The sequence below is a fragment of the Miniopterus schreibersii genome, assembly GCF_964146895.1.
Source record: "Miniopterus schreibersii genome assembly, chromosome: 7".
Lineage (NCBI taxonomy): Eukaryota > Metazoa > Chordata > Mammalia > Chiroptera > Miniopteridae > Miniopterus > Miniopterus schreibersii.
In genome coordinates, this window is record NC_138108.1 from 14,887,092 (window position 1) to 14,913,879 (window position 26,788).

Below are 26,788 nucleotides of genomic sequence, written 5' to 3' on the forward strand. Positions count from 1 at the left end.
CCTGATTTTATCCCCAAAGACCAAATATTTTCATGTAACTTTGTTGTACTTTCCTTTCAAATGATCTTTTCCTGAATAAATGCAGGTTAGAAGAGGTCTAGTCATTCCTATCCTTATTTTGATTTTGTTTTGCTCCTGAGTTGCACTCCTTTACTTCATTAAGATGAACATAATTTCTTCGTGATTGCGCTTCGGTTTTTGTTTGCGATTTTCACGTCTCTGTCCCTGCCCTGTCAGGCCTGCGCTTGGTCTCCCTCGTTCCTTCAACTTCTGGTATATTTCAACCTTTTAAAATGACACTTCTACGGAAGCACACATTTCTCATTTTTAAATAAGAAAAAGGCTTATGACATTAATTTGTCAAACAGAATTAAAATGAAATATAGTATGTCTCTTAAAGAGATAATCAAAGGGATGGGAAGGTCAGGTGGAAGCTGGATGCCCTCAGCTTTTCAATGTTTCGAATACGCACCCCTGTGCTCACTGCCGCTCTGCTCACAGCGGCCACGGCATGGAAACAACCGGAGTGCCCTGCGGCAGAGCACTGGGCGAAGAACACCGGTACATCTGTGCTACGGATACCAGTCAGACCAAGAAAAGACGCAACGCTGCCGTGTGCAACAACATGGGTGGGCCTTGAGAAGATGGTGCTAAGCGAAATAAGTCAGAAAAAGCTAAGAACCACATGACTTCACTCACATATGGGATATAAAGCTGAAACTCATCAACACGGACAAGAGTCGGGTGGCGACCAGAGGGCGGGGGCGGGGGGAGAGTCGGGGGAAAGGGGCCAAATACATGGCGAGGAAAGGTGATTGGACTTCGGATACAGACCAGGTGTCAGAACTGTACAGCTGAAGCCTATATAATCTTATTAACCAGTGTCACCCCAGTGAATTTAATTAAAGAAAAGAAAGTATATGCCCTCAAAGTGATGCAGTGGTTTTATTAACAGGGTCCCTGATGTCTACTCTTTTGTCTTTTATGTTTCCTATTGTTCTGCCCTTGATTCTCATGCTTTAATGTTAGTTAATTACCAAGAATGTAACAGTCATGGAGAGAAAAGATAGGTTTGTTGCACCAAGGACTTTAAGATGATATTGACTGGTATGAGAGGTGCTGCATTTATTTATTTGCCCGACTAAACAGAGAGAAGACATTTTGGGCTGTATGACAAAGACAGTAAAATGCCAGTGGCAACATGTTTAATAATGACAGTGAAATATATATCTATTATTCGTCGTACAGAATTTTAAAACACCTTTCACTTATATTATTAGGAAGTAAAGCTAAAAATTTTGAAATTTCAGGGTTCAAAATACAAGGACATAAATACTTAGACTAAATACTTAGACACCAGCTCAAGATAACAAAAAGAGACTTAAGGATGTGGAGAGGTTTATGAGAACCAAATTAAAACTCCTTTAGCACTATGATGTCATGGTGCATTTTGTATATCAAAGGTATACAAACTGAAATTAATAGGCTGTCACATTATACAATGAAATTCTCATAGTTGGGATCTTTTATTCTGTATAGAACTTTAAAAAATTATTTTCGAATCCTAGTGGGCCATAAATGTCTTAATGTCTAAAAAATTTTTAAAGAAGCCACTGCTGTTAATATGATTCATATACTAATCTGTAACAGGATCACAACCTGAAGTTTATTTCAAGAAGGCAAACTCACTGCATTCTAAATTTCAGTTATTTGATGGCAATATCATAAAACCAGCCTCACAAAACACACAATTGTCTCATGTCTCTATAATTACTACAAACTTTCTGGACTACAAGATTAATACGGACTATTTTTAAACGACACATTATATACACTAATTCATCTAAAACAGCTCTCTTGACAGCTTGGTCTATCTACCACAAATTACTATCAAAGATTTTAAAAATATTCAAAACTTAAAAAAGTTTAAAATGTGTCACATTAGCAAAGAAAAGTTATATTGTCCAGTAACAGATACACATTTTTTACTTAGAAAAGGCTATCATTAAAGATAAAGATATAACTGCAATTTCAACCTTCTAAATAGACAACTGGAATCACTGTGTGGTTGTTAATATCAGTTGTTAATCTATTCATCATCAGCAAGGACAAACTTCAGAATGATAATGTTTATATTATTGTATAAAATGCTAAACACAATCAAATAATTGCACAGAGCACATAATTGCAACAATAAGATGAATTATATTTCAAAGAATTTGTAAAATCTAGAGAATCTGGGGTAATTTATCAAATTTTTACACGACCAAGTTATTCCATTAAAAATGTATCAATTTTATGTTGCCAAACTTTTGTCTTTTTTACTCTCAGCCATTTTGCCTTCAGAAAAAACAACTTACTTACCTCGGATGGTGATTCTAAGGGCTATAGGCTCCAAGGTTTTGCATGGCGCTGCTGGGAACTTGTGTTGTATACATTAACACACACTTACCTTCTATTTTTCTTTCTTCACATACAGAATAAATATAATGCTTTCATAATATGACACATGATATAAAATATAATGAAATATAATGTAATATATTCTAATATAATAGTAAGAACAGAGATTTACATAGGAGAAAGCACCAGAGAACTAAAATGGAAACAGAAAATTGTTTCAGAACAATTATTAAAGTTGTCAGACTGGTCACAGATATTAAACAAAATCCTACCTGTTGAATCAAAGTTCACTTCATTGCCAGGACTTGGACCTACATCAATGGACACAATCGGTAAGAGTTTCCGAAAGTCCCACAGTTTTGTGACTCCACAGGAATCGCAGGATGCTATTATGTGGCCCTTTAAAGAATATTAAAAAAAAGAAATGTATATACATATATATAAAAATAGGTAGTAACCCACACACAAAAAAAGATATGTTACGATTTTATTAAAGCCACAAGAATGCACTCCTCTAAACTAAAAGGTATTCATTATACCTTTGTCTTAAACATAAAGTTGTTATAAAATGGTAATTTTAATATATGAAATTCTACAGATTTGGGAATATTATTTTTCAGGAAATCATTCATTTTGATTAATTTTATTGTATTAGAAGATGTACTAAAACAAAAATACACACACCCATGCAATTATCTATGTACATATACACAGCGTATACACAGGGGCAAAAGTAGGTTTACAGTTGTTCGTAGGGAAATAATACAATAATTAATAGATAATAATACAAAAAGTACTTTATTTCTAGTACTCACAACTGTAAACCTGCTTTTGCCGCACCCTGTGTGATATATGTGATCTACACATAAAAACTCTATACGTGAAAACATTGCACTAAGTGGGCATCTTACTTTATATGCCATAATTAGTTACTATTGATAAGTTATGCTCGGGTAAAATAAAAATAAAAACAGAGGTAGGACAACAAATGAACACGAGGAAAGACGAGTTTTTGACCACAGAAGGCAGGATCAGCAGGGCCAGGGGAAACGGGGACAGGGAAGCAGCGCCTATTGCGTTAGACGAAGTTACTAGAACTCTTCGGGGCTCTGGGGTTACATGGGGCAGGACACAGACAGGGTAGCTGGAGGCAGGGGTGAGGCCCAAGGAGGGGCGCAGGGGGTCCAGGGCGAGGGCCCGGGGCGCTGTTCCCCGGCTCGGGCTCCAGGCCTGGCCACGCCCGCGCTGGCCCCTCAGCGGCTTCCTGAGCCCGCTTCAGGCCAGGGGCCAGGGTGCGGCATGAGCGGGGGTCCCTGCTCCAGCGGCCCGTCTGCCCTCACCCGCATCATCCCTTCACTTCCTCTCTGTGCCCACTGCCCAGGGTGAGCCACATCAGGCCTACCAGTGATGCTTAGAAGTCATTGCGCTGTTTTCCATTCAATATACAGCATCTCTTTCAGCTCTGGCTTAATGTTTTAATGTCAAATCAAAAATCATACTCTAGTTTTCTTCCTAAATATCCTAAAATGTTAAAGATAATAATTATTGTATACTTTTCCTTCTTGTCGTTTTTAGCTAGCTCACGTCATTTTTCTCACGTACTCCTTGATTTCTATGCTTTCTGTCAAAAATGTGCTCCTTGTGTTACACTCCAAGTGGACTTTGTTTTTCTCCAAACACACTAGTAACGCAACAAATGTCATTAGTTTTAAAATTCTGTAGCTGTAGTCGCAGGTGAAACAATATAAAACCTTGTCCCCAATTTCATAAATGGGATGTTTAATCTTTTTTATGACTTAAAAGGAACATGGAGGACTTGGACTGTTTTCAAATATGTAAACATGTAAGAATTGTGAAGAATCAGTGAATTTAATTTTCAGAAAAGGGAAGTTCTCAGGATTATCAGGGAATATTAATGTTAGAAATTAGAAAGAAGTCTTTCCAGATATAAGGGCTTTTAAACATCTTTCAGAAGTAAAAACAACAACAACAAAACAATAGGATCTTTCTTCAATTCTGAGAACAGAATACATTTTAATCAGAATTTAATTTAGATGGTTTACTTTAAGGTAGGTTATGGACTTGATAGACTTTACTTGTTTGGATGCTATGAACCAAAGATAATCTTAACATGTACTTTATATCACTGAGTATCAAAATTTGAGGAAATACACTTACAAATATTTCAATCACTTTTGGGATGAAAAGAAGTATTTAAATACTTTTAATATTTTTACATTTAACTTTTACTGCTATCAAATGGCCTATGTGTAACTAATTGTTTTATAATATTAAAATAATAGTCAATCCTTAAGTGTTTTCAAAGAATCAAGTACTGTGCTAAGTGCTTTATTAATAAAATAGTAGATGTTGTTTTAGACAATTTCGAATAATACCATTTAGCCAGATTTTTCCATTTCCCAAGATAGTCAGAAGCCATGGCAAAGTATGCATTAAGTAAAATAAATACAATAAGTTATCAAGTGATAGAAAGAAGTTTGTGTTCAGATTTGATAACCAAGAGATACTTAGTAGTGAAAGAGCTTGGCTGCCCTTCCAGCTGGCGGATGAGCAGATGCGGCACCTATGGCAGTGCCTGGGGCACAGAGGCCTCAGAAAGTACTGGTTAAACCAGCGGAGGGCGGATGCCTCAGTGGCGTTTACCTAGAAGGTCTGCTTCAGCCCAAGTCCTTCCATAGCAGCCTTGAGGTAGATATTCTCACCCTGATGGTTCTGAATCACTTACAAAAAAATGAAGAGATCAGTGATGCAGAGAATATAGAACTAAAAACTGGAGTTTCCTCCAGACCCGATGTCCCTTCTCTTCTCTGTCATGCAAAATGGAAGCCCATCTGCCAGTCAGTCTCCTTCCACGGGCCATTCGCAGACACTAGAACACTGCTAACCCGAACAGCACAGTGCGAGTTTTGAGGGATCTGGAGATGGGAGATGTGGGGAAGGGATTAGCTGATCACAGGAAAAACATATTATTTATCTAAAACTGAGTAGGTAAGAAAAACAGTGGTTAGCTATAGTTAGGTGCTACCCTAAATGAAGAAAGATAGATTTCAAAGAAAATGTTTTTTAGAGATATTTCATTATGTGCAATCATCCCATTTTACAGATGGAGAAAATGAGGTTTAAAGAGGTCAAATGGCTTTTCTAAAATTACCTAGAGAGAATGATTTGGAGGAGCATTCAAGCAGAGGTCTGGCTGACCTCAGAGTCTGAGATTTTAACCAATATATTCCATTCTATTCCTTGAACATATACCATAATATATCACAAATGTTTATACATGTTGATTATATTCCCTGTTAGGATACATTTAAATAGGTCAATAAGTCAGATCAATATTTATCACAAAGATGATTCTTACAATATTATTTATAAGACAAAGCAGTGCAAATGTAAGAAAATAATTCTCGATGGATGCATAAACAGATAAATATATGTGCATATATATACATACATATTTAAAACTGTAATATATAATCACATAACTAAATTATTATTTTAATTATTATAATGGCCTTTTCAAAAATCGTTAATACCAGGGAAAACATACATATGCAGTTCAGTGAAACGAGCAGCGAATAATTGTTTACACTGTCTGAGATACCAAGCACATGCTGAAAAACGTAGCAATAGGAACTAAATCAGAAATGACTATCTTTAGGTAGTAGGATAAATCATTTTTATTTTATTTGCTCCTTTTAGCATTTTAAAAATTCAAATTTAATGGAATTAGCATGTGCTCATTGTTATCAGAAATCATTTTTAATAAATAAATAATGAAATCCAAACATCACACACAATACCTGTCAAGTGATCTAACGTTCATAACTTAAAATTCTACTGTGTAAAATGGGCAAGAAAGAGGGTCCATCAAGCAAATGGCAGAAACATTAAGCCCTAAAACATCAGCTGCTTTCAATATGTGAAGGTAATGACCTGCAACTTGGTATTAAGGTATAACTCTAATAAAACGTTTAGGCTCATTAGGAGAAAAATTAGTATTTCAAACATTTTTAGTATACTGATACATTAGTGTGTCTCTTAGGACAGGCTTGTGCAGTGTTAAGCATGAGCTCATCACACCATTTCCTCGGTACCCTAATGGCACAAATAAGGCAAAGGAATTATGGAATTAGAACGGAAATAGGAGGTAAAAACTTGGGAATGCTCAAGGTCAAGGCTAAAGGAGAAGGGAATATAAAGCCCTGGAAAGGTGTAGAGGAGACTGCTGATGCCAGTACATACTTCTTCCCTATGCCATTGTCAGTATGTTAGGCATGAATAATTTGTATCACCAATCACGCCCCAGGTACATGGAAGCTGAACATCTCAAAAATAATTACTCATCTGCAGCACACAGCACTTCACTACACAGTCACAATAACTTGTTCAAAGTGATTCATATTTGTTATCTTGTTCAATCGTTCCCCTTTATGGTTAGATTATACGGTCCTATTATTCAGATGGGAAAAACAAGACTTGCAATGTTATAAAGCTTGCCCAAAGCCATTTCGTTAGCAAAGCAGAGCCCTGGGATTCAAACCCAGTCAACCTAAATTAAGAGTCCAAGCTCTTCAGCTTAACAAGGAACCCACGAGGCAGGCCTTGAGTCAGATGCTTTGGGGAACGGAAGCCATGAAGCAGCACTTAGGTGCTTCAGGAGAATATTCTGTTATTAAAGCAGAGCCACCGAAAGAGCTAATAGAACTTTAACGAAACATCAACACATATGTATTAGCAAAGGACAAACTGAAAAAGCGGTCATTGTATTCATAAGGCAGAAGAATAATTAGAAACAGATGAAGACGATGTATATCAAGGAAACGGTGTTTACTGAGCTATACTTTGTCCCTGGCTTGGGACTAAGAGCCAGAGATATAATGGATGTAAATCCAAAAGGGGCTTATAGATAATTGTCAACACACAGGGACAGTCAAGCAATTACTACAAAGTTAAATGCTGGAAGTAGGTACAGGGTGGTTCGTATTAAAAACTGAGCACCTGGCTTAAGCCTGTGGGATCAGAGGCTTCTTCTAGGAGCACCGCCCTAGGATACGTCCATCAAGCGAATGCAGCTTTCTGGAAATGATGACGTTTTACATACAGTCAGATTACAAACAGGTATCAGTGAAGAAAGGAAGGAAGGAATCGTTAGCGATAAAATAGCACCATGATGGAGACAGAAGCAGAACTGAACATATTTCACTGTGGGGAATATTGTAAATTTATGATGAAGTTAATGTGTTAAAATTCTAAAGAGTTTTGGAGCTCACACTGAGAAATGTGAATTTTATATGTAATGTAAAACATTCTTATGTGTTTGGAACATAGATATTGATATGTTAAAAAGAATGTTGGAAGGCCAGTCGTCTCGGTGAGTTAAGCAGGTACTGTTGAGTGCAAAACTGTGTCTGTGAGGCCCTGAAAAGCAAGTGAACATTACTTTCCTGAGGTTTTCTAGTTTGCGCCTTAAGTCTAAGCAAGAGTTAGGAACCAGGCAAATTTGTCTGGGCCACTGGAAAACCTATTCCTTCATTCATCAAACAAATACTGACTGGGCCTACTACCTAGTAGTAGGCACTGATTTATGTGGTGAATATATGGGAGGAAACGAAACAGAAGTCACGGCCTCACGGAACTTGTATACTTCTGGGGACTCATACAATAAATTAAGTAAATCAGTGAAATATGTGATATATTAGATGTTAGGAGCCACAGAGCATAAGAAATTGTAGACAAGGACTCCCTGGCAGGAAGAGTGTTGAAATGCAAATAGCTTGACCAGGTAGGGGCTCACTAGGTATAGACCTTTGAGTTAAGAGCAAAAAGATTTGTGGGGAAAAGCTGTGCTAAAGAAGACCGAGCCAGGGAGAGGGAAGGGTTAGATCAAAGGCCCCTGAAACTCAATCTGACTTCAAATCCATAAACAAGAGGAAAGTCAGGGATAAATTCACATGTCAATTAGATGGAAGGTTTTTATTCAAAGCTTTTACATTTAATTTTGGTGCACATTATTACTTGATTTTGGCATAGTGACCTTGGAACTAGCAGAAGTCAAAGGTGAATATCGGAGATGTTAGGAGACAGCAAGGGTGGGGATGTAGCTCATTAGTGAACATGGCCACACAATTAAAAGTCTGAGGAGAGCTTGGAGTTTTATAATTTTTCTTGACACTTTCCATGTTAAACTGGGAAATATCAGATTTAACTAAAACACAACAATAGACTTCCCACCCAGTCTTTAAGCAATTATAATATGACACATGTACACAATTAATGCAGTCACCCAACTGAGTAATTCATACACACATACACGCACACAGGGCACGGATTTTCCTAAAATGATTATAACTGGAAAGGTCTTTGCCTCTGCATATCAACTGATTATCAACTGATTTTCTTCTAAACAACCATCTTTAAATAAAGCATGGATGTTGTAAATATTTATATTTGAAAGAAGTCTGGACTGATGATCTTACATCCTAAAAAACTCTTCAATAATGGGTGATCCAACTTGAGAACTGAAGGACATTCAAGTGATTTTAAGAACCAATGTTTCTAATGATAAACTTCCACTCTTTGATCTGTTTAATCAAGCTGCTATAACCCATCCCTTTTCTAGAATAGCACCTCTCTATCCCTCCACTTAATTTCTTTTTGTTATGGTGAGCTGAACAAAGAAATTTGTACATGATTTTAAAAGATGATGAAATTTCCTTTTTTAAGGACTCTGACAGAATTATTTGTCGTTCATTAGATATTGACCAGGCAAGCATTCCCTGTTAGAGTGGCCTAGTGCCAGGTGATGGAGGGTGGGGAGGGGAGGGAGGAAAGGAAAGATGCAATACAGAGGTGGCTAAGATATGATCTTAGGCCTAAATGAGCTATAGAGTCATCTTGTTCAAAGTAAGAAATGGGTAAGATATGATCCTAGACCTAAATGAGCTATAGAGTCATCTTGTTCAAAGTAATTTGTGAACCTCCTAAGTGAAACGAAATGTACTGTCATGTTACTTTACATTTTAGAAATATTTATATATAAGAATAAGGTAGATGTAAGTGAATCTCCTCTTCAACACACTTGCAAATACACAGAACTCTTCCCAACACCCTTCTTCCCGGGTTGGACCATCATTCTTGTTTGTTAACTTGTAGCCCAGCACACGCCACTCTGCTCTTTCCATTTACTAAATCAAGGAATAGAACATTCTTTCTGGAGTTTGAAGTGAACAGCATGTGATATTGTTGGAGAAGCTTTTGCATTAATTTACATAAAAAAGCTGGAGATCACAGGACCCCCTGAAGAGTAAAAGCTAGCCACAATTGCTACTGCACTTTAAACAGTATACCGGGGATGACAATTTTAATGATACAGGCACTTAAATCCATTCATCTGTTGTCTTTTATCAGGGGAGAAAATTAGTCCTTTCATATCCCTAGAGCGGTGAAGGGGGCAGGACAGGGGATGAAAATTAGAGAAGCACTAACTTAACTAGTCTTCTGGGCATGTCCACATGAGCAGCTGACATGGATACACACAAAATACCCAGTCAAATCTGTTTCTTTCCTGGCTGGAAAAAGTTCTGATTTTTTTTCTATTTACTTACGTCAGTCCCACAAATATTTATAGAGTGCTTACTATGAACAGGGTACAAATGCATATTGCCAGTAATTTCAAAATAATCATTTCTAAAGTGCTTAGCTAAAGCTCTAAATATATATATACCCACATATACATATGTATTTTTACCTCTTCATGGTGAAATAAAATCATCTAGAAAAGATAGCAGCACCACCTTAATGACCGTTCTTAATTGCAGTTCCTTTTCTCTCTGCCCTCCTGCTCTTTACTCATTGCAGAAGATGCTATATGTGGATCCACACAAATTCTGTTAAATCTGTTTTATTTATTGTGATAGCAACCTAAGGTGTTACTCTATTTGGCAGAAGTCTCTTTTAAAGTGGCCAATTATTATTGATTAATACAGTGTTCACTGTTAATAACATTGCTGGGATAACCTGCAATAAATTTATTTTCTTTTAATATGTACATAAGTGCAGTTGCATAAAATCAGAGCAGTCCTATATGCATAAAAATGATAATTTATGCATTGGTTTGTGTCATCATAATGTTTATATTACTAAGGTTTGAGTTTATGATGATAGGCTATATTCGGCTGTAGCCATATTGAAATGATTAGGTAAAATGTTCTCAAATCCATAGTTTGATTTATAAAAATAGATTAGAGGGTTAAGATATATATATATATTTAACTAAAATTCATAGCTTTTTTAAGAACTATTATTTCAGGCTGTGCTTCTGTTTGCACAGAATGTTTCAGAAGCTAGATTTTTTTTCCACTAAAGAAACAATATTTTCTGGAAGATATGAAATTATATCTACAGAATGCCTTTTGGAGAAAGAAAAGTTACAAACTCAAAAAGGCACAGTCTATTTTTAGATATGCAAAACCTAACATAATAGGGATAATTTAACGATTTGGTTTCTTTTGTAATTTTGTATTTGGTTATCAAACCGAAAAACAACTATTTCTAAGAAAAACCTCTACCTGTCCACCTAAGAGAAATTTTGGACACCTTTGTTCAGTTCGAATATCAAGCCCCATCTTTGCGGTCTCAACTTTCTCTAGCTCAGGTGGAGTAACAGATGTCCAAGCAACCAGCATGTAAGTTAGAAACAAAAGGATCTTTTGCTTCCCAACCACCCAAGTACAAGTCAAGGCATATTCCCAATTCTTAAAATAAATGATTATGAAAACAAGAATACTTTAGGAAACATAGAATACGTTTAGGTCTAAACATAGAATACATTTAGGTCTCTGAATGCAATCTGAATATAGCAGCTTACATTTCTTTAGTTAGAAAACTTGAGTTTTTTGGTAACAGCTGTTGAATGAGGGTGGGGTGAGAGGCGGAGCCATGGTTCTGATTGACATGCTGGGCCCTGAGACCACTGTTACACCTACTGCAGGAAATTCCACACCATCTGTGGGGAGATGTAACTCTGAAAACATTTTCCCTGCAGGGCCACTCTGAGTATACAAATTAAACTTCTGAAGGGGAAGGACAGATCCTTCTGCCCTGCCTGCAGTTTTCATGTTAACGAGCAGTCACTCCTTGAAGTACGGATTCGCAGGGTCACATTCACCCAGGAACGTGCAATTAAGTGGGGAAAATTACATTAAAGGGGATAATCAAGTTATCTTGTAATTACGCTTTTGAGTAAATTGGTGTGACAATTCTTTGTGCTCTAATTATGTGACTCAGAGTTAATGGATGGTACATTAGACGTTATATCTACATGTAAAACAACCTCTTATTAAAAAACTTCTTAAATCACATGAAAGTTTAGACTGACTACAGTTAATTATGACTAGAGAAAAATGTGAAATTTTATATTGGTATTATGATCTTATTTAGAACATTTTTTGTCCTCTGAAAACTGTTTAAATGAGACAGTTGTATTGCAAGACCACTTGCTTAAATGGCCAAATGTTCTGAGCAGTGACATTGTTTCTTATAAAAGTAACAAATATATATGTTGAACTATTTTTGGCAGCTCTATGCTCAGAATAAACATAGGAAGTCCGCAAAGTGTATTAAACTTTAAAATAATATTTTAAGATCAATAGTATAAAATAAATTTAATCCTGTCACAGCAAACGTTGTCTTCACTATGTCTTCTTTTAATACCCCTTGAGTCTGACCCGCAGTGACTTTCTGATAGTTCCTAATCAATAACTACTTATTGATTACCTTCTGTGCCAAGAATTGTGCCAATAGCTACGGGGTAAAAAAAAGTTAAGGTATTACTCAGCCAAAAACATCTATTATATTGGCCATAGTGGGGCATTTATTTTTTTAGGAATAAACATTTTTGAAGCCACAGATAATGCTATGGGGTTACTTTAACATGGCCTCAACCATGCCGCATTTTAATCAGTAACAACCTAGGGTAAGAGTTATCTCTTACATGTAAAGTATCTACGTGCTTCCTCTGACCCTAGCGGGCTCCATGTGTCCCGTTGCTCCATCAGGCCACTCTTGTACCACCTCAGGAACTTGGTCTTTGCTGATGCCTCTGTTTGAATTTTTCTTAAGATCATTGCAGGGTTTTCTTAAACATTCTTCTCTCAGGGTCCCTCCCTGACCATTCTATTATAAGCCCCAATTCTCACCTCATTACTCTTTTCTACCCTAGTTTATTCTGGTTAGATAACATTTGTTATTCTTGAGGTTATTCATTTGTTTGTGTGCTTATTGTCTCTGGTTCTTACTAAAATATAAAGTCCATAAGGACAGGACTTCGATTGTTCATCGCTGCACCTTCAATATATAGAGCAGTGCCTGAGACATAGTAGGTGCTCAGTAAAGAGTTGCTTAGTTAAAGCCATACTGAATTTTTCATATATGCCAAAAATAGTCACTCAAAGGCTGTACATATAGAAAAACAAATGATTAGTTTTATAGTTAAAGAGGAATTATCAAGAAATATGACATAATCATTTCACTTCTAATTTTCATGGAACCATCGAGAAAACTACAAATGCTTGAACGCATCTTTATCCACTTGTAGAGTTACCAAAGGTTAAACTTAGGGGCAGGGCGATATAATCTGAAATATACTGTTCTTTGTCATTTACATTGTTACATTTCTAAGAACAAAACAAAGTAGAAATAAAGGGAAAAGATCTCTATCAATTTATTACATTTAAAAGTAATTACGAATTAATTTTTATTTTCTGTTTGTACACATTCTTTTTTTATTTTACTTTTCTTTAATTTTTCTATCAGAAATGATTTTCTTAAGTTCAGGCAAGGTTGTGTCATAAAATATTAGTTTAAGGGTATCGTAGTATAAGATTAATTTAAAAGACATAAAATTGATTTTTACGTACGTAGGAACACTGAAATAATTCAAATACTATATAAAATAAAATAATCATGTTACATGCCTCCTAATATTTTATTCTGTTGTTGTTTCCAGTTTCCTCAAAGAGACAGAACCTGCTTTGGTGTTTTTTACCACATACCTAAAATTTATGACTTATGCATTATCCAGGTGCAATAATGAATAAGAACTGACAGGAAATATCAATATTGGTCCAGCTAAATGGTAGTTGACATCAAGTTGGATTGCTGAAGAAGTAAACAAAATTGAAATTATTTTGGTGTATAAGTACTGCCTGACATCATTTGTCCTTCAGAGGATCAATAGCTGTATGACCTAAATGTTGTTGTTTGTATTGCTTTATATAAAGTGGCCAGAGAGAGATGCTAAGTACTTTCTGTTTGAGATTGAAGAACAAACACAATTCCAAAAAAAATCAGAACTTGAGTTTCCTTTGCTAAAATGGAGTGAGGATAACTTTTCTAGGTAGGTAATTAATTGCAAGTAATAGCTTATCTGTGATTTAAAGAAAAGATAATATGAAATAATTCATTTATGTCCACATACAACCAAATTAGAAAAAGCAATTAACCTATCTCTGATCAAATTTAAAGCTCTTAACTGCCTAATTATTAATGGCATATTCTAAAGGTAAAAATGAAAAAATATTCCTATGGAGGCTGATATCCATTTTTTAGTAGAATTTAGCTCAAGTGTAATGCAATTGCCTCATTTCTTATTTAATATAGTTTTAGAATTCCATTTTCTTATCTCTGTTAAAGAACAAAATAAGCTCTGCAACTTTATGTTTATAAAATTGATATTACATTAAATGAAATAAAATTATGGAAATAAGATATTCATCTTATATATTTGTGTGTTCTTTTGTTTCTACTTATTTGAACACAAATCATTGAAAAACATTAGCTTGACTATAATCATAATAAAAATAACAATAATAATAGGAATGGAAGAAGTAGAAGTGGTAGTAATAGCATTTTCTAATTGCCAGGCACTATGCTAAACACATTACATGTATTATCTAATACTCACTGTCTTTTTATCATTCATTTTTATAGACAACCAGAATGATTTCCTCAAGATTATATATCTTATGAATGGTAAAGCCAGAATCCAAAGGTACTAGGAGGAGACAAGTATAACTGAAGTTGGGCAATTTTCCAGTGCTCCAAAGTCATGGGACACTATGATGCTATACAAGCTTTCTAAGGAGCAACTAATGTATCCTGAGAATTAAATAATTTTAGCTTGAAATTCAGTATCCACAGAATTTAGAAGGTCGGTAAAGGTGAAATAAGATGCGGTCATACAATGCTGTAATGAAATGGTTGTTCTTTCATTTGTTCAGAACTCTGCATTCATTCATCACATTTTTTGAATAGTGAATATATAATTTAAACTACATTATATGCTAAAGATACTGAGTCAAACATTTAAAATACCCTTTCCCTCATTTCTTTTCACTGCATTCCAGTGTAAAGAGATTTTTTAAATAAAATGAACAAACAAAAATCCAAAGACAGTTGTGAATTGTGATCCTCTTGCTTCTGTAGTGCAATAAACAGGGTAACACTGACTAAGATGACAAGATGGAGACAATAACCAGTTAGAATGAAAAAACAAAAAACAAAAAAGAGTTCCATATTTAGCATATTAAAATGATATCTCTTACAGAAATTTTGGCTGAGATGCTAAATAGCAGATCAGAGTGGGATTAATTTTAAAATCATCACATGTAGATTGAATTAAAAGTGACAGATTGAATGAGATGACAGATTGAATAAGAAGAGTCCGCTAGAGAACACGATTTAACTTTGAGTCTCGATACAAGTTAATACTTAGCAGTAAGGTAGTAAAAGAGGATCCAGCACAGTAGTTTGAGAAACAGTGACCAGGACTACTTCTCAGGATTCAAGAAGAATGTTTTAAGTGATTAGGAGAGGAAAGGCTAATAATAATGGAGGAATGATCAATGGAAGCAACGATATGAAAATCCAGAGCAATTTCAGTGGTGGTGTTCACTTGGAGGTCATATATGAATGGCTAAGAAAGTGCTTTTGGAAATTTCTGGAGGAAAAAGATAATACAGAAATAACACTACCACTTGAAATTGAGATTATGGATTAAAAGGTTAAAAATTAATATGTATCTGAACTCAAACAATACATAATAAACAAGGGCAGGTAACATTTAAAGAATCAAAAAGAAATTCTATAAATGATAAATGTAGTAATAGAAATATAAAAACTCAATAGAAAGATTAAGCAGTAAACTAGATTTAACCAATAAAATTTAGTAAATCATAAGACAAACCTGAAGAACTCCATTGAAATGCAACATAAAGAACTAGAGCATAGGAAATACAAAGGAAAGTTAAACTCAGAGCACTGAAAAGTTTCAATGTAAGTTTCAATGTAAAAGGAGAGTCAAAAGGAGAGAGAGACTTGAGGGAACAACAGGCAAGAAACAATAAAGAAATCATGACTGGAGATTCTCCAGCACTGCAGAAAGACAAGGGTGCACACATTGAGGAAGTGTATCACTAAGTTTTAAGAAAGACAAAAATAAGATCAATTCACATGTAGATATTAAGAATAAAATATTAAATATATTAAAATGTATCAGAGAAATATCAGACAGATTACCTACATAGGATCAACTACTAGACTGAGAGCAGACTTTGATTGGTAAAAATAGTTCCAGAAACAATAGAAGAATGAAAATAAAAAGCACAAAGACCAACGTTTCCTGTCTATTCATTCTCAAAAAATAAAAATGAAAACAGTAAAGAAGAAAATGAAGCCTTGAAAGAAGAAGGGAAAATAAATGTCAATCATAGGCAAAAAAATAAAACAAAACATTGGTAGCACTAATAAATACAGTGGTACCTCAGTTTTCAAATGTGATCTGTTCCGGAGACCATTTGAGGTCTGCAACGTTCTAAAACCGAGGGATCCACAGCCCACAGCTGGGCCTCAGGGTCTTGCCCTCAGTGGGGGCCGTGTAGAATGTTCGACTTCCGAGGTGTGTTCGAAAACTGAAGCATTGAATTCCTGGTTTAGGGTGTTCGTAAACAGAAATGTTCATCAACGGAGACGTTCGAAAACCAAGGTACCACTGTATTAACTGTTTGCATGACTAATTTCAAGGTGGGACCAAAGTGCAAAATGAAAATAACATGGAATATGGAAAAGAAAAGTCTAGAAAAGAGTTTTAGTGTTTTAAGTTGTTTGTGCTGTTCTGGGGAGAATAGAAATATGGTTTAACTATACCTATCTTGAATTTATGATGAGATAATTATTAAAAATAGACATGCACAAGAAGGAAAAATCAAGGAAATCTCATAATCAATAGAATACAAAATAAGACTGTAAAAGTGAGTTTAAATATATTAGTAATCACAAGAAATGTAAATGAGTTAAAATCAGCTATTATATGACTTAGATTTTATTGAAAACATGAACTAATACAGTATGTACTGCTTACAAGAGAAATAACTCCAATGAACCTATGAAAAGAAAGGAAATTGAGTGATGATAAAAGATATACCGTATAAATACAATCAAAGTAAATAATTTAAGGCAAAATGTTTTAATTGTGTCAAAGAGGGCAATTACATACATCTAAAAGGAAGCATTCGAAAGGAAGATATGAGTCATAAGCTTATATGCTCTAACAATTTAGTCTCAACGTATATAAAATGGCACCTGAAAATAGAAAATGTGAAAATCTAAAATAATGTGTTTTTTTTAATTGAAAATTGAAAATCCATAATACTGCTGGAAGATTTTAACATCCCCCTCTCATAATGTGAAAGATTAAACAAAACATCAGGTTTCATATGATTTTTCACAATAATAAGTTATAGCAATCTTTATCTTAGTAAAAAACTAGATGCCCCCAAAAAGAACATACATTCTTTCTAAGCCTATACAGGACATTTAAAAAATGCTTATGTACAAAGCAGCAAACAAGTCCTACTAACTCTCTAAAGCTGACATCATAAAGATAATTTTACTGACAAGTACGTAATCTAATATTAAACCAGCAACTTGAAGAGAGCCTCAACGTTCTCATATATATTTCACAGATTGGGAACCAAAAGCAATTTTAAATAAGTCCAAATTGACAGAAAAAATCAAGAGTATATGAAATGAAGAAAAGTGAGATAGCAAGTGACTGAGAGATGGAATGTCAAACTTTTTAAATACAGAAAATTTTGGAGCATTTTATCTGTTTAAATACAGATAAAAATAATCCCATAGAAGGGAAAGAACAAGAAATAACTGAAAATGTAATGAAGAGAGTGAAAGAACAAGCGGTTTAGAGGACAGCCTGGGATATCAAAGTGCCTTAGGAGCCGACACGCTCCTCCCATGGCGACTGGAGCGTCGCACAGAAGCTGCTGGAGGTGGCTGTGTGTTTAGGTGTAGAGTAGAAAGATGTGAGACTTCTTCCCTGATTACTTCTGTTTTCTCATTAAAGAATAAGTTGAGGATGTAAGAGGAGAGTTTGTGGATGAAAGAGAAGCTAGAATATGAGAATATTTAAGAAGAAGGTATAAAAGTAATCTAAATGAACGGAAAAGTAAACACACTAGAGAAATATAGTTTAAATGGTGGGCAACAGTGACTGGCCATTTGTACTTCAGAGTCACAAATTTAAAGTTAATTAAATTAAAAACAGTTTGATTGTATAGTTTCCGCTAGCATTTTTTAATCTGTTCTGGCACAGGCCACAGAATATAGATTTGTGATCCATTTTGGAATCAGAATATCCATATTTTATATAACTAGTTGCAATAAGTGTACATACATCTACATTTAAAAAATCAATAAAACGCTATTTGAATACAACAGGTCAATCGGAAGTGAGAACAGGACTTGAGGTAGGTCTGAAACACCCTTTTTCACAAGTTGGTCAGAACCTTAGAGCTTCTAGAATATCATCAATCTTACACAGTCTTCTAATTTTGTTCAACAATCAATGCGTTGAGACTAAATTTCTAGCTTAAATGTGTAAGATGGAGGCAAATACTCTCAAAAGATGAAATGGTATTTTAATAGAGTTGATTTAAAGTTTGTACCTGACTTCACCAGGCAGGCAGAGTGTAGCCATTCTGACTATGTGACACTTAGGACAGTTGTGAATGTCCCCGGAGAGGTAAGGACACCCGCCTCACCACGCAAGCCCTCTAGGAGAGGACCAGCAAGAGCTACTACAAGGTCTGATGGAATCTCCACCCTGGTCAGACTATCAGTCAGCTTCTTGGAAAACTGAAGACATGGAGACTCTCTCTGATAGGTATCTGCTCATTTGCTTGCTATGTATTTTTACACAGTTTTGTTTCTCTTTTAATTCATTGAATTGTCCATATCTATTAATATTTTTCCAGCATTTAATGTCAACTCTCTTTTTATTCTTCAATTTAGTTTACAAAAAAGCTTTTTAGTAAAAAGCTTTCATAGTTCCTTAAAATGTTTCATTAACATATTACTACAAAAAGAGGTTTTAAATAAATATCTACTTCCATTAGAAATATCAGTAAGAAATAAAGACATCAGAGCCCTAATACTATATAACATAAAAATTAAACTTACATAGCTTTTAGGACCATACATAAATATTGTATATTGTATATTTGTTTCTGTGATTCTTGGTTGCTAGCTAGATAACACTGAATTTTACATTTGTGATTTCTGCTTACAAATCTAAAATTGTAGAATTTTCCTAAAGTTATGTCTACATAAATAGCTGAATGCATTTTTAACTGATATAATTGCACATCCTAAAGGCATCAAACAATTAGTAAGTCTAATACTAAGTAATTCAGATTGCTGCCTGATATATATGTACCTTATAAGCTATGTATTATCACAACTTTGTCTGATAGTTTGCTTGAATGTGAAATGTGTCACAATGCCACATCCTCAAGAAATCCCTAGAAGTCTTTTTGCTCTTTCAGTCACTGCTGCCTCCTAATCTCTTGACAATTCCTCAGCAGATATGTGAAATAAAACAGTTTTCAAATCAATTGACATAGTAAGTGTAAATTTCACTTAGGAGTATCAGTTATCATAATGAAATATTATTTCCTGAATAGTTATTAAATATTTACAGCAAAGAAGAGAGAAATTGATGGCGAAGTTCAGTGAGGCCCTGGTATGTTGACTTGGAACTGCGCTGTAGAAGTCATTTTGGTCTGAACAAGTTGTAACAAAACCAGGTTAGGCGCCTTGATGCTGGAGAGTGAACCTCAGACTGCTCCTTTTGCCTTTGAAATATGTATAATTAATGTATGTCTCCCTTGATTGCTGATTCAATAAATCTCACTTGGCTATTTCCATATTTATTACATTTTACTATTTAAGATGGTAAATGGTGTGTCTTTTTCAGCTATGATAGTGCTTACCAAACTAAAATGCCTAACTTACAAAATATTAGTTTACTTCATTTTAGCTTCCATTTAATTTTCCTAGGGTACATAAAGTTGTAAGCCACTTAATAGATTTTTGGCATAAATATCCAAATTATATGGGTCCATAGTGCTTAAATGGCTTTATAATATGCCAGACATAAAATTTTGCTTGGTATCTAGAACTAATCCATAATATATTGGCTCAATAGAGTCAATCAAATAGGAATTCCTCACTAAGATGCCTTTGTTAGAATGTAATTGTAGTTGAGCTGCTCATTAACATTCCAGGGTTGATAGTGACACTGGCATAATTGCAGGTGGAGCAAACAACCTTCCTTTAGTAGAAACAACTTTTAGTTTGCAGTTTGCCTCTTTCTAAAAGACTAACAGCACAATAGTGACTGAATTTTACTGTGTGTCATTTTGAAATTAGATGTAGAGAATCTATCAGATGTCTTTTTTTAGCTAATTGGAAGAGGGATATGGAATTAAGATTCACACTCTGGCCCAGCTGGCATGGCAAAGCAGTTGAGCATCGACCTAGCATCCAGGAGATCGCAGCTCGATGCCAGGTCGGGGCACATGCCCGGGCTGTGGGCTCCATCCCCAGCAGGGGCCATAAGGGAGGCAGCTCATTAATGACTCTCTCTCATCACTGATGTTTCTATCTCTCTCTCTCCCTCTCCCTTCCTCTGTCTGAAATCAATAAAAATATATTTAAAAAAAAAAAAGATTCACACTTCACTGTGAACTTAGAGACAAATTAAAATGTTAGATATAATTAAATCATAGAGTTTGAAAGGACTTGAGAGGTCATCTATCTTGTCAAATCGCTTTCATCTGAGAAGGAGCAAACTTAAATCACTCTTCCATGATTACTATCTGAACCCTTTTAAGGATAACTCCAATTAGCTCAGCAACACAAAGCAATGTGCTAACAATTTTCATCGTTGGAGAAATTATCCTGATATCTAAAAATCTCAAGCTGCAGAAAAACACTGTTGGTGTGTCCTCAGTTCATATGAAGAAATATGTAAAATCGTTCCATGAGGAATTGGAAAGCTGTCCATTAAAGGCTGCTGTGTTCTAACCGAAAAAGTCCCTGTTTCTTTAACGGTGTTTATTCTTGTGTTTCCTTTCAATCATTTTTGTTATTTTTTTGATTCTGCATTAATATTTACAAGTCTATATCACACTTACTTTCTTGAAGTCCAGATTGGGCAAGAAGCTTTCAAAAATGTGCTTCCGTGGCCTTAAGTTCAATAGGCGAGTTCCTCATCGTTTCTACCACTGTGTACTCTATGTGTCTGTGTTTGACACTTCTGCAACCCTATTCTATCTCTATGTCTTTTCCATTGTCATAATTTAGTCCCAAATTTGTTCTCCTACTCACCCTTTTAACCTCCATTTCCCTCTGGGATTTTCTTTTATTAAAATGAATTTGTATATATAAAGAGTTAAAAAAATTGGGAGAACTCAACTCACCCTAGGAGTAAAGGTGGCATCATTGATAGAATGCATGTGACCATAAAGCGACTGCTCACATTTTCCCTAGGAAGACAAAGCAGAAATAAAGTCAAATAAATCCCATTCAACATTTGTAAAGAAATTGAAGGGTAATTAATTTTATTTGTTTTCAAGCAATGTTTTAGTCCAATAATAAAATTAATACACTGTCATGATGGAAAATATTAGCTTTTGCTATCAGCTCCATTCAGAATCAAACAGGGCCGTGCTAATGAGTGTGCCACCAGGGTTGGTATCCACACTGACATTCTAGTGTCCTTGCTTTTACACCATTGAACTGGTGGTGAACTCTCACCAAATGACTCCATTTTACAATTAGTAGTTTTGACACCGTGGGGTCAAGTAGTGAAGCCCATGGTTTCTACCACTGCTGGAGGTGTGGGGTTCTTGGGGTCCTTTCTTCTTTTTTGTTTTTAGCTATAAGATCATTTTTTAATTTCTGAATTTTCAAATTTTGTCATTAAAATCATTACAAGTATAAAAATGTTATAAAACTTGTACAGTAGTATTTTTAACACAAGATACACATTTGCTTTGTGAAAACCATACTTCACATCTACCCAGTCAGATCATCATTTCTAAACAAAGCTAAAATTAACTACAAACATTTCCATGTTTTAGTTTAAATAATTCCAGGAAAAATGGCCCATATCACATTACAAAGAAGATTTTGATGGGGGAGGGGGACTTTCATTTTTCCACCGATGTTCAAAGGGCACTCTTAACTAGCTGAGGGAAATAATACAAGTTCTGTAGAAGAACCAGAGAAAGATATATCTGGAATATTGTTGGTAGATTCTTGCTATGGTCTGAAATTCAGATTTAATTCAACAATATATTCATTCAACAAGTTTTGTTGTTGAGCAATTAACACACGTCAGGCACAATTCTAGGTGCTTAGGATATGTCAAGAATAAAACAAAGACCCTTGTCCCCGTTGACCTTTCATTCTAGGGGATAAATAGGTACACAGTACGTTAGAAGATACTAGGTATTGTGAAAATAAGGCAAGTCAGGCAGGGTAAGGGGTATCATGAGTTTGGGGATTGAGGGGCAAAGGGCAGAGCTCTCACTCACTGCCTTGTGCTTCCTTAGTCTTCCTCAGTCTAAGGCTGGAAGACCGGCTACAGAAAAGACTACAGAAGAGAGACACTAGACACAGAGGGTCACCAGCACGCCCTTTGCTGTCATCCGACATCCATGCGCTATTTTGGAGTTAGGCAAAGTTAGAAAGGCTTTACTGCTAGGCTCTAATCAGCCCTCACCATTGCATCCAGCAAATTAACTTTCAAATATTTATTTACAGAATTGAGGCATGCTATTAATCCGTTTTCACAGACCGCAAAATTTACCCACATGAATCTAAATTTCATAAAAATATGTTGAAACACCTTGGCACTCTCACAGGATCCCCCTGCCTGTGCCACCCTGGTTCAGTATCTTGATACTGTTATAACATCAATTATGCTGAGAACTTCAATTCATCTAAATTCCTAAAGTGGAAATAAGTACTTACAAAGCCAAAAAGGTGAAGTATAAAATGTTATAATTAGCTTTCATATATTATCATCTTAGGGACTTTTATCGTTCATTTTGTTTGAGAACTAGTATCATACAGTCATAAAACATTATGCTTGTAGAGTGAGTGTTAATATTTTTTAAATATTTAAAGTAGCAAATTTGCTTAAAATAGTTTTTGCATTAATAAAAGTTTTACATCTGGTGCTCTTCTAAATCGCGAGCCCCTAAACTATTTGATTAATTAGTAAGGAAAATGGAGTTTTCTGACGCAAATCCTGAATGCCAAGTTTTAATTCAAAGTAGAATCTCTAAGGCGCTCTTGAAAAGCCCTGGAAATATGGGGAAATAATGGAAACGCTGACGGGCCACATTTGTGCTGCTGTAACAAAACCTGACTGGAAGATAAATGTTTCATGAATTAAGAAAAGTTAAAAAAGCTTTTTCTCTCCAGCTTTGTTCCCAAGATAAAAGTGAATCTGCTCTTTCAGTGGTATGGGGAATATGTGGGTTACTAATATGCTAGTCTGCAAACAGCCTTAATCAAAAGCAATACCCAGACCGGGACACTAAAACTTGGAATAACTTCTTTGATGAAATCTTGTCAGAATTGTTTTCTTTCAAAGGAGTGAAAAAAAATGAAAAAGAGGGAAGAGTCATATAAAAAGAAGTCATGTGACCTAACATGTCATTGCTCCAGCACTTGATTCTGCGAGGGAACCCCTGTGCAATAATGGTATAAGGGTTCCTATCCCTGGCCCTGGAGATAGAAACGTCTGGGACTTAATTCTTAGAACTGCTTCCTAATAGGCACGTAATCTTAAACAAATGTGCTTCACTCCACTGTACTTCAGTTATCTTGTTTAATTCTCAAAACCAACTCAAAGATACCATTACCCGTGCGCAATGGGGTGAGATTTAATCCATGGTTTTGTTTTGAAAGTTAAATGAGATAATGCACGTGAGATGTTGGCAGAGTGCTTAGACAAAATAGGAGCTTGACAAATATTAGCTTCCAACTTGAGACATAAACCATCGGAAATGCGGATGACTTCCAAATCAACATCTCTGCCCTTAGCATCTACCTGCGGCCTTGAAGGAAGGAGCCTTAGAGGCATCAGTGCAGTTCCTCCTGTTTGTCCCTCAGTCATTCCCCAGGTGGCCCTGCCCTGCTTCGTGCCCTGCTCTCCGCTAACCACGTCGCCTTGGGCGCTCGGGCCTCTGTCCTCCGACTGGACTCAGCCAGAGGAAAGCACCAGCAGGGTGTGGAGAGCAGAAAGAGAGAGGGGGCAGGTAAACCCCCCCTTTGTGGGCTGTGATTTTGCCAGTGGCCCTGTCATCTCCCTGATTCCACAGCCAGAGCTCACGCGTGCCCAGCAATGCTCTCCTTCCCCTGGCCCACCAGGCCGAGGGTAGAACTGGCTTCCCACGGTGGCCAGCCCTTGAGTGCTGTGTCCGGGCCCTGAACCCTGTTCACATTTCTATAGACATCCAACTGGAGTGTTCCTCAGGTGTCATCTGTTTCCTGCTGGTGACGTGTCCGATACAGCATGTCACACATAATATGCTAAAGCAGACTCGGACTCACTGCCTCCCAACTGCCGACCTTCATCCTTACTCCGAGTAAATGGCATCACAGGCGTTCAGACAAAAGTCCTAGGCCATCAAACACCTGAGAATCAGAATCCCTCGCCCCTGCCCACCCGGGTCCCGGCTGGGCCGCCTCTGTCGCCCTCCATCATGACCACTCTGGCGCAGGACGCGGTCATATGGAGCACAGTGACAGCTCGAGCACCCTTATCGATCTACGTGCCCTCCTCTCCCCCGCTCCCCATCCATGTCTCTCATGGCCACAAGACTGATCAATGAAACTTAAATTAGATCATGCCAAGCCCCAGCTTACAGACATCCAAACAATTACCGCTGTACTCCAAATAAATTCTGAATTCTTTAAAATTAGGTCCAAAGGCTCTGCACTGTTTGTCTCCTGTCTGGCTACCTGACCTCACCCTTTGCCATTCTCCCTTCTCAGGCACTGTGTGTTCACGAATATGTTCCTGTATCTACACGGTCAGGGCTTTCTGCGCAAACAGTGCTACACCCGAGTGAAGGGGTGATTAATAGCACCCCTAAAGATACAGATATTTGGGGAGATTTAAGGGCATCTCTCCCTGAGGCATTTGTGGGTTTTGTTTACATTCCAGGAGTTTACAAGCCTAGAAGCCTTCCCCTCCTCTTCCCAGAGAGGATTTATTTATATTTCAAAACAAATGATACCTCTCTCTTTCTCTCTGTCTGTCTCTCACCCCCTCTTCTTTCCCTCCCTTCCACTCTCTCTAAAAAAAATCAATGGAAAAAATATCCTCAGGTGGGGATTAACAAAACAAAACAACAAAAATAGTGTACTATGAAAAGCTGACAGATATTGAAATAGTGCATATCAGGAGCCTAATACTCAAGACAAATGTTTAAAAACTCTTAAAAATTAAGCCTACTACAAAATTGTAAAATAATCATAAAATATAAAATCATAAAAAATCATAAAACAAGTAACCAAACATACCACCCTCAAAATCATTAAAGAACTAATGTTCACAAATTTCATTTTAATTTTAATGACTTATTTATTTAACCAATGGATTCAATATTCTTTCGAAAAAATTTAACAGACTTCAATATATAACTTATAGTACAATGCACAAATCCTGGGGACTTAGCTTAATGAATTTTTATCTGTGTAACTGCCACTCACATTAAGATACAGAACATTTCCGTCACTCCAGAATGTTTCTTCATGCCCTTCTCAGGAAAAAGATCCCCACATTTTTTTTTTTTTTTATTAACTATACTTTATTGGAGAAAAGAAATATAGGGACATGGTTGAAAAAAACAAATATCACAGAAGACTATCCAATGAAAAGTTAGCCTCCCGTTGCAAGTCATGCCTAAATGCAACTAATGTAAATAGTGTCTTTTGTTTATTTCTTGGTACAGTCTGTGCACATACATTCACTTTTCTTTACTGACATGTTATCTACCTCAGTTCCCGCATAAATGAAATCATATTACTTGTGAATTTTAGAATGAGAGTCAGTATATCATGCTGGTGGAAAAATGTGATACTGTAGGGACATTATAGTATTTGGAACTCAGCTCATTGGAAAGTTATTGGTAATATTTCTCATTTGTATAAATACTATGCTAAGTACTTTAAATATAGTATGTAACTTTTAATTTCTATCATCTGAAATTGGTAATATATTAAATTCTTATTTAGACTTGGAGAACTTTTTGAAAAGTAATTAGCATAGTGCCTACCCAAGTAAAAGGTATTACTGTTTATAGATTAGTTGGTAGTCTTCTTTTCTATTCCTTGTTCCACTTTTCAATTTTTGTTGGCTACTGGGAATAAAAAATAACCACACTCCCAGGAAAAGCCCCACTGCCCTCTAGCCATGGTAGCAAACACTAGAACTAGTTATAACTTGTCCAATCAATTAGTAACAGTTCCATAGCCCTGCTTACAAGTAAACAACCAGAACTTATTTTAAACCTATATAATTAATCAATGACAAATCACTTAACACTTCTCGAAAAACCAAATAGCATCAGACTCAGAATTTGAAAGTCAGCCAATTGGCCAAAGATTCAATACAGTGAACATGTTTGTAAGCCTGATATTAACCTTCTTCCACTTCTGTAAGAGACGGAAAGCCGGCCTCAACAGCCAGCACAGCTACTCTTCCAACCCGACCCAACCCACGCCTGCCTCTACAACCAACACCATCCAAAGCAAACGCTTCCAAAAACTGAAGAGAAGTCAGCAATCGGCTTTGCTCAATGAGTGCAACTCTGACTAGTGTAACTTCCCCACTTAAGTATGTGATAAATTCAGGGCTTTTTGTCTGTTCCAGATAGCGAGTGGTGGTCTCATCCTTTGACACCACAGAGAGGCTTAAAGACATGCTGGT

At 36.1% G+C, this 26,788-nt stretch overlaps 1 protein-coding gene across 2 annotated transcripts in view; it reads right to left on the reverse strand.

The window, feature by feature from the left end:
- SPAG16 (sperm associated antigen 16) overlaps positions 1-26,788 on the reverse strand; it is a 557,305-nt gene that overhangs the window by 150,762 nt on the left and 379,755 nt on the right. For both annotated transcript variants that reach the window (XM_081143494.1, XM_081143495.1), the window contains exons 14-15: positions 21,258-21,323; positions 2,676-2,802 (exon numbers count right to left, since the gene is read on the reverse strand). In XM_081143494.1, the coding sequence (XP_080999620.1) occupies positions 2,676-2,802; positions 21,258-21,323 (193 nt within the window). The remainder of the gene's footprint in view (positions 1-2,675; positions 2,803-21,257; positions 21,324-26,788) is intronic.